This window comes from Macaca mulatta, chromosome 5 (genome assembly GCF_049350105.2).
Source record: "Macaca mulatta isolate MMU2019108-1 chromosome 5, T2T-MMU8v2.0, whole genome shotgun sequence".
Classification (NCBI taxonomy): Eukaryota; Metazoa; Chordata; class Mammalia; order Primates; family Cercopithecidae; genus Macaca; species Macaca mulatta.
In genome coordinates, this window is record NC_133410.1 from 63,145,611 (window position 1) to 63,154,826 (window position 9,216).

General features: G+C 45.8%; 1 protein-coding gene and 2 non-coding genes across 20 annotated transcripts in view; 1 reads left to right on the forward strand and 2 right to left on the reverse strand.

Annotated features, from left to right (window-relative positions):
• The window catches only part of RUFY3 (RUN and FYVE domain containing 3), a 101,460-nt gene extending 96,155 nt beyond the window's left edge, over window positions 1-5,305 (reverse strand). For all 18 annotated transcript variants that reach the window (XR_003729680.2, XR_013417944.1, XR_003729679.2 and 15 more), the window contains exon 1: window positions 4,647-5,305. Coding sequence is in view for 8 of the 18 variants with exons in the window: in XM_028848527.2 (XP_028704360.2) it covers window positions 4,647-5,004 (358 nt within the window). In the remaining 10 variants the exon portion in view is untranslated. The remainder of the gene's footprint in view (window positions 1-4,646) is intronic.
• Window positions 5,306-6,795: 1,490 nt separating this feature from the next.
• LOC114678505 (U6 spliceosomal RNA) lies at window positions 6,796-6,901 on the forward strand. Its single transcript, XR_003729948.1, has one exon. It is a non-coding gene; the product is annotated as a U6 spliceosomal RNA (small nuclear RNA).
• A 1,775-nt stretch (window positions 6,902-8,676) lies between these two features.
• On the reverse strand, window positions 8,677-8,780 carry LOC114678524 (U6 spliceosomal RNA). The gene has a single exon (XR_003729963.1). It is a non-coding gene; the product is annotated as a U6 spliceosomal RNA (small nuclear RNA).
• Between the last annotated feature and the right edge of the window lie 436 nt (window positions 8,781-9,216).

Below are 9,216 nucleotides of genomic sequence, written 5' to 3' on the forward strand. Positions count from 1 at the left end.
CAGAAAGGTGCTACTTGGTGAGTGGGACACTTTTTTGGACACTGCCTTAACTGGGAGAGAAAAGACAAGGGCAAGGATGTGGGCTATTTGCATAGCATTGCCTTGAACAGTGTTTGCCGTAGTTGTGGGAGTTGGAAGGAGAAAAGAATAACTAAATAGAAGCTGGTAACTGTGCAAACAGCAGGGTGCCTCTTCCATCCAACACTAAAGAGAAGCCATCTTTTGTCTATCCTGTCCGTTCACAAGATGATCTCTAATGACAGGACGGAAAAGGAAAGCATTAAAAGTATTACACGATGGCATGCAAGCAGATCCTCCTGACGTATTGTAGTTGCTGAGAAACTGGCATGGAAGGTCATACATACACGAAGAGGATAAAGCCACCATGAAATATAAAAACATACATGTCTGTAAATGCCTGAAAAAGTTCTGGATGAAAACTCCCCAAACTCAAAAGTGGGCATCCTCCACTAAGGAACTGGGGGGAGGGTGCTGGAGGGCCACAAAGAGGAAAGTTCACTTTGTAACTGTACTTTTGTACCATGAAACATTTAAACAATGAGAACAGATTCATGTACTACTTGTACTTTTTATAAAATCAAATTTTAAAAGGCATGGTAGAGAGTTTTTTGAGATTTAAAGTTAGAAGTATAAAAACCTAGCAGATTACCAGCACTCAAAGACTCAGAAAGAGACATAATCCCCAACGAGGCACATCAGAAGTCTCCTTTCACACTGCATTGTAGCATACTGATTTCATGGATATTATATCCTGCAAGATTTTGCAACAAAACAATTCATGTGACAAACCCTGAAAAGTTTAGGCTACCTTCTATTTACAAACTTTTTTTTGAAACAGAGTCTTACTCTATTACCATGACTGGAATACAGTGGTGTGATCATAGCTTATTACATCCTCAACTTCCCAGGCTCATGCCATCCTCCCACCTCAGACTCCTCAGTAGTTGGCACCAGAAGCATGTGGCACCATGCCCAGCTATTTTTAATTAAAAACTTTTTTTTTTTTGTAGAGACAGAGTCTGCTTATGTTGTACAGGCTGGTCTCCAACTCCTGGGCTCAAGTGATACTCCCGCCTAGGCCTCCCAAAGTGCTGGGATTGCAGGCGTGAGCCACTGTTCAAGTCGCACACATTTTTGCTATTCTTCAGCACTGTTATTTAAAAACAGAACTTCTGAACTCATATGTAAAATTTAATTTTTAAAACCTCTAAGTACACTCAATATTTCTAAAATAAAAAGATAATACTATCTTAATACACAGTCTTTCAAAGCTATTATATTTTATATACTTTTGGTGAACACATTACTGAGAGTTAAAAATTGGGTTGCTAAAGAGGCAGACCCCAGTTATCGTAATATTCACTAGGCACTGAGGTTGAGTCCATGTACCATTCTCGTAATTAAGAAGTCTTTTAAAAACTGTTTGGGGCCAGGTGTGGTGGCTTACACCTGTAATCCCATCACTTGTGAGGCCGAGGAAGGTGGATCACTTGAGTCTAGGAGTTTGACAGCAGCCTGGCCAACATGGTCTCTACTAAAATACAAAAAAAAATAGCTGGGGTGGTGGTGTGCACCTGTAATCCCAACTACTTGGGAGGCTGAGGCAGGAGAATCTCTTGAACCTGGGAGGAAGAGGTGGCAGTCAGCCCAGATTGCACCACTGCACTCTAGCCACTCTAGCCTGAGCACAGAGTGAGACTGTCTCAAAAACACAAAATAAAAAACAAAAACTGTTTGGTCTCTAGTTTTCATGTATTTTATTTTTATTTTTTTAAAAACAGAGTTTCGTTCTGTTGCTCAGGCAGGAATGCAATGGTGCAATCATAGCTTACTGCAGCCCTGAACTTCTGGACTCAAGTGATCCTCCGCCTTAATCTCCCAAAGGGCTGGGAATACAGGTGTGAGCCACCAGCACCTTGCCTGGTCTCCAATTTCTTAAATGAGTAGTCAAGAGAATCAAAGTTCTGGTATCCAGTTACATTATAGAAAGCAGTATTACATGGACTTTGCAGGGTAACAAGGAACTTTTTATTCATATCTAGAGTGTTCCTTTCTGTAAGTATGCTTACGGTCTGAAGTACATATAAAAATAACAGGTAAAAACAAAAACTCAGTCCAAAGCAAAAACTATTTTGAATCAATTTTATATTTAAATAAAACATGTAACAGTGATTTTTTTTCGCTAATATGAGATGTTCTCAGTGACTAATCTTTAAAAGCAGAGGAAGTAGGACACGTACACATTCCCAGTAACTTTTCTGAACACATACACATCAACAAACTATTTCAAAAATAAAGACCATGAGGAAATATTAGAACTTACGTGCTATCAAAAAACACCATACTGGCTGGGCATGGTGGCTCACCCCTGTAATCCCAGCACTTTGGGAGGCCGAAGCAAGTGGATCATTTGAGGTCAGGAGTTCGAAAACAGCCTGGCCAACACGGTGAAACCTCGTCTCTACTAAAAATACAAAAATTAGCTGGGCATCGTTGTGGGTGCCTGTAATCCCAGCTACTCAGGAGGCTGAGGCAGAAGAATCGCCTAAATCCGGGAGGAGGAGGTTGCAGTGAGCCGAGGTCTGGCCACTGCACTTCTCCTGGGCCACAGAGCAAGACTCCGTCTCAAAAACAAAAAAAAAAACACCATACATTCGCTAGTATCATAAGGTGGAGACTGAGATCATGCTCATGAAACTTTAGCTTTAAGTCCTCTGGTCCCGATCTTGATCATGCTTAAGCAACAGTATTAACTGATAATAGTAACAAAATATTGTTATTTTCTACAATAATTAAGAACATAAAGATAACCTTTAACAATGAGGGAGTCCAATCAACTGAAATTCAGGTAATTCCCACAATTGATACTGTTCAATAGTTGAAAAGTTCTTCTACATCAAACTTCGTACCATAACTGTTACAGAGAAATGACAGTCTTCTTTCTATAGTAGCATGCTTAAAATGTAGATTACACAGAAAGAGAACATTTTTAGTACAAACAAAAAAAGAGGCGGTGCTTAAAGTACAAAGTAGAAGGATTCCTCAGAAAACAAAAGCAAAGCCTCCTTGAGAAGATCCTTATCTTTGCCTCCTCTGTATAGGAAGACTCACTTCTGCCATGAGCTGATAATCCATTTGCACATTAGTGTAAACCACTCCAACATACGAACGATGGCTACACTAAGACAGTCAATGGTCAGCGTCTGCCCACTGACTTATTACGCAGTAAGTAATAAGGAGACGTGAACACTGGACAACCTCCAGCTGAATCCCATGGACCCTTACTGTTAACCTGTCATCCACCATCACAGTTTTGGATCTCTTGTTAAATTAAAAAGCATGGGTTTAGCAGAAAAGGAATCTGGGTCAACTGCATTCCTTCTCTTAAGCTGTTACTTGGGATAAATCGAGCTTCCTCATCTGAAAAAGTGGCTTTCAATTTGGCTCACACAAACTTATTAACCATGATTATCACAGCACATGCACATAGGAAATAATAAGTGTTTCATTTTCCTAGGGGACCGATCGGGGCAGAAAAGGTGAGTCAAGGTTTCTTGGCAGTGCAGAGCAGCTAAAAGATTTGTACTTGTGCTTTAAAAAGATAGGGTGTAGGGTGGGAGAGAAGGATCCTTCCCTCATCACTTCAGGCAAGTTTCTCTCTCCCTTTTCAGAACTCATACAGCAAAGTATTTGGCATTTACAGCATGTCTTGTATCGTCAGCCACATTTTCATACTGCAAGAGCTTGTATTTTAAAATTAGATTTAACACTCCTCTAAGAGTCCTTATATTCATTGACTACTCTAGGGACTACTCATTTGCCAGTAGCAGTAAACAGTTTACTAATAAAAAAAAATACAGCAAGGAGTGTGGGTCAGCTGTATTCAGAGCGCTCGCCATGTGTCAGGGGCTTTAAAAGTGGAGGCCTCTTCCCGATCACCGAAATAACCCTGGGAGGTATCCTTCCAAAGCCACACATTCCCTTCCTGTCTTCTCGTGCACCGCTCCGATTCCTCTTTCCACTCCGGGGGACGGATCTGTCATATTTACCGGCACAGAAGGAACGCTCGTAAAAAATTAGTTACTAGTATTACTAAGGCCGCACTGGCGGCGGCGGCACAACAACCACACCTACTCAGCTGCCGCGGCGCCGGGAGCCCGAAGAAGGAGGGGCAGAGGGACCACCGGGTCTCCGGGCGCCGCCCCCTCCTCGACTCCTTCGGGGAAGGTTCCCAGCCCGGGACCCGGGGCAGGGCCAGCGCCAGGGCCAGGGCACCCCGGGTGGAGAGGGGCAGGCGGGCCGCTTCTTGCCCCCGCCCAAGCACGTGGGAGGCCGGCAAAGACCAGCGCCCAGCCGGAGAGGGGAGAGAGACCAGGCCAGGCAGGAGTCGCGGCCTGGGGAGACGCGGAGGTAGAATCCGGCGGCCGAATCGCGGTCGTCCCGCTGCCTCCTCACCGGGCGCCTCGGGACAACAGCTTCCCGAGGGCCGCCCCTAGAGCCCCTGCCTCCCGGCCGCCCGGCTCGGGTCACCCTGCCGGAGGCGGAGCTCCGCGGAGGCCGGGACGGCCCTCCCCAGCCGAATGCCCCCTTCCCCGCGGGCGTCCCCATGCCCCTCCGCCACTCACGGTGCTTGCCGCTGCCGCCGCCGCCGCCGCCGCCGCTCGGGTAGCTCAGCAGCAGGAAGGGCAGCGGGGAGCCGGGGGACGGCGGGGTCCTCCAGGAGCGCTGCTGCTGCGGCGGCGGGCGCACTCCGAAGCCGGCGCCTCCATCGCCGGGGTAGAGCAGGAAGAAGGGGGCGGCCACCGGCGAGTCGGGCTCCGACTGCCCGGCGGGGGAGGCCGGCGGCGGCCCCACCTCGCCCTCTCGGTCCGTGCCCCCGGCGGGAGCGCGGCGCAGCTCCTCGGGCCGCCACTCCCCGCCCCTCGCCGGCTCCTCGCTGCAACTTTCGGCACCTGCGGTGGGCGGCAGCGGGGTCTCAGCCATGCTCACTCCTTCCTTCGCCGCCGCCTCCGATTCGCGCCCGGGCCTGGGCAGGGGAGCAGAGGGTCAGGGCGAGAAGCCGCCGCCCCGTCCCGTCCGCGCCACCGCCACCGCCACCTTTCTCCTCAGCCACGGGCTGGCGCCTGGGCTCCGCTCGGCCCACAGCCCGCCCCGCCAGGGTCCGAGCCAGCTGGAGGGACCGCCCCGCCCGACGGCGCGGCCTCGCTACCGGCCGCCTCCTCCAGCCCCTCCCGTCCCGGCCCCCAGCCTGTGACTCGGCTCCCCTAGGGGGCAGCGTCCTCCTCCTCCCACTCCTCACCTTCCGCTTCCCTCCGGCGGGGCTGACTCCCTCCCGACCCTCCGGCCCTAGGCTTCGTCCTTACCCGCCCCCGCTCGGCCCTCTGAGGCGGTCAGGTGTGTCTGGTGGTTGAAAGGTGGAAGACCTGGCGAAATACCTGGCGGCGTTTTGTCGTGTAACCGCCAACTTTATCGGTAACACGAAGGCACAAAGATCTGGGTTGAAGAAGAGGCGAAAGCTAATTTTCAAAAAGCACCTCCGTGCCCCCGGGTATTAAACTGTACTATTTGCCTTTCACACACTGGAATTTCAACCGTTGATTCACTGTTTTGATTAATGAGCTCTTTATGTGAGAAACCAAAGGTGGGTGTCTTCCTTTCACCACCTCTTTTGTTCCCGTCTTGTGCGCTGTACTGAAATCCTGTATTTGCTTTGACTTTAACTCACTGGTTTTCTAGTGCCGCGGGTGCGCATGAGTGCATTTTAAATCAAACAGCTTAGAATTTATACGACAAATGTCAATTACAGGTCGACAGTTCTCTCTTTCACAGTGCCCGTGTCTCGCTAGTAATTAGCCACCGTTGCTTTGAGTATTCGAATCAATGATTACTGATCCAGTAATTCCCTTAAGTAAACATTTCTTTCGGCAATAAAGACAATTTCCAGTTACTCTCATGGTTCTTTATCCTGAATTCCTAGCTGATTAGCCTTGTGTTTAATGCTGGCATAGAAGCCATGTTGACTCATAATTAAAAATCACTGTTGTGTAACATTTTGCCCACCTGCTTTTTCCTCTTCTCTGTTCAGCCCTTCCTTGTGTAGAGGAAGTTGTACTTCTTTGAAAGGAAAATTGAACATTTTTATTGCTGTTGTTATTCTCTGTAAATCACTCTTGAAATTACTACTCTCAATTACCATGAGACTTGCAATACTACTTTTCGCTGAGTCTTTTCCAAGCTTTTAAAAAGGAAACGTTTACAGGATAACTTCAACAGTCTTAGAAAATGTCTTAGCTTTTTGGTTTCTGGCATTTCCCTGACCTGTTGATCCCAGTCCTACTACCTACTTGAATAAGTTATTTGTCCAGCTCTGTAAAATGATTATATTATTCATAGATACTGTGAGGGCTAAATAAGAAATAGAAATAAAGCCTTTAAAATACAACTTAACATTGGGGTAAATAATAATTGTTAAGGCCGGGCGCGGTGTAATTCCAGCACTTTGGGAGGCCGAGGCGGGTGGATCACGAGGTCAGCAGTTCGAGACCAGCCAGCCCAACATGGTGAAACCCGTCTTTACTTAAAATTTTAAAAATTAGCTGGGCGTGGTGGCGGGCGCCTGTAATCCCAGCTACTTGGGAGGCTGAGGCAGGAGAATCGCTTGAAACCGGAAGGAGGAGGTAGCAGTGAGCCCAGATTGTGCCACTGCACTCTGGGCAATAAGAGAAAAACTTCATCTCAAAAATAAATAAGTAATAATAATTATTAGTAGTAGTAGTACTCACTTCAGCAGCACATAAACTAAAATTGGAACAATACAGAAAAGATTAACATTTCCCTGCACGAGGATGACCCGCGAATTTGTGAAGCGTTCCATATTAAAAAATAATTATTACTAGGGATATTTTATCATTTTGGCAAAATAGCATTTAAGTTACAATAATAAAACATACTGAGTTGGGGGAAAAAGCCTTTTCATTATATCTTTAGCATTTTTTTTTTTTTTTTTTTTTTTTTGAGACGGAGTCTCACGCTGTTGCCCAGGCTGGAGTGCAGTGGCGCGATCTCGGCTCACTGCAAGCTCCGCCTCCCAGGTTCCCGCCATTCTCCTGCCTCAGCCTCCTGAGTAGCTGGGACTACAGGCGCCCGCCACCGCGCCCGGCTAATTTTTTGTATTTTTAGTAGAGACGGGGTTTCACTGTGGTCTCGATCTCCTGACCTTGTGATCCGCCCGCCTCGGCCTCCCAAAGTGCTGGGATTACAGGCTTGAGCCACCGCGCCCGGCCATCTTTAGCATTTTTAAGGTGGTTTGGGCCTTAACTCTTGGTGCAGGTGAGAATCTCAATAGGAAGACATATTTGTCTTTTAGGAATTGCTAACTGTATGATACCTTCATAAGAAAAACTGAAAGCATTTGACCCGGCAGTCCCATTAACGGTATATACCCAAAGGGCTATAAATCATTCTACTATAAAGACACATGCACACGTATGTTTATTGCAGCACTATTTACAATAGCAAAGACTTGGAACCAATCCAAATGCCCATCAATGATAGACTGGGTAAAGAAAATGTGGCACATATACACCTTGGAATTATGCAGCCATAAAAAAGAGTGAGTTTGTGTCCTTTGCAGGTACATGGATGGCTGGAAGCCATGATTCTCAGCAAACTAACACAGGAACAGAAAAAGCAAACACCACATGTTCTCACTCTTAAGTGGGAGTTGAACAATGAGAACACATGGACACAGGTAGGGGAACATCACACACCGGGGCCTGTTGGGGGGTGGGGGTAAGGGGAGGGGAAGCATTACAAGAAATACCTAATGTAGCTGATGGGTTAATGAGTGCAGCAAACCACCATGGAACATGTATACCTATGTGACAAACCTGCACGTTCTGCACATGTATCCCAGAACTTAAAGTATAATTAAAAAAAAAAGAAAAACTGAAAGATTGGATGTATTATATGGTTTTAACATTCACCCTTAACTGGATCCTTTGTCTTGTTTTTACATGCAGAAATTCCAAAATAACATTATATTCTCATCAGGTTCCTTCACAGAGATGTTTTGCAATGTTTTGGTAAAGAATTTGACAAGAATCTACACTTAACCACTGCAGGGGCCGGGCGCGGTGGCTCAAGCCTGTAATCCCAGCACTTTGGGAGGCCGAGACGGGCGGATCACGAGGTCAGGAGATCGAGACCATCCTGGTTAACACGGTGAAACCCCGTCTCTACTAAAAAATACAAAAAAAAAATTAGCCGGGCGCGGTGGTGGGCGCCTGTAGTCCCAGCTACTCAGGAGGCTGAGGCAGGAGAATGGCGTGAACCCGGGAGGCGGAGCTTGCAGTGAGCTGAGATCCGGCCACTGCACTCCAGCCCGGGTGACAGAGCGAGACTCTGTCTCAAAAAAAAAAAAAAACCACTGCAGGTAGAAGAAATGAGAGCAGAGTCCTCACAGATCATTCTTGAGAAAGGCCAATAATCAACCAAGGAAGTCACCAAGTTAAAATATGAAATATTATCTAGTCTGAATTGCCAGCTTTCTCCTTTCTTATTAGTCAAGATACCTACAGGTACAGAAACAATGACATGCTGTTAATCATTCAGTGCATCGGATTTTTGTGCCTCTATTTTTTAAAAGTTTTTTGTAAAAATATAGAACACTTTTCGAATTTGTGTATCATCCTAGTATAGGAACCATGTTAATATCTGTATCATTCCAATTTTAGTATATGTGCTGCTGAAGAGATTACTGTGCCTCTATTTTTAAAAAGAGTTCTATTTATGTTTTATGTAATTAATTAAATGGCAGTAAAATTAATACAGAAAATCAACTGAAATATGAGTTCTTAAAATTGATAGACAAGGCTATTTATGAACTTTTTCTTTAAAGGTGGATGGTACTCCAAGTTCCTAGTTTCTTAATGCTTTTAGCTTTTGAATCAATAATATAATCACAGTTCTGCATTAGCTTTAGTGACATAAAGGGCTGATTCAGCTGCTATACACATTTAAGGAAGCCAAGATTATAAAAACAAGCCTAAACATGTTGCTCCTTCTTGAGAATGCACAGAGCATCTTCCTATACTGTTTTAAAGTGACATCAAGCTCTATTAATTTTCTTGTGAAATAAAGCAGGAGGTGCTTTTCAACTTTATCTGCATTTTATTTTTAGTTATCCATGTTTGG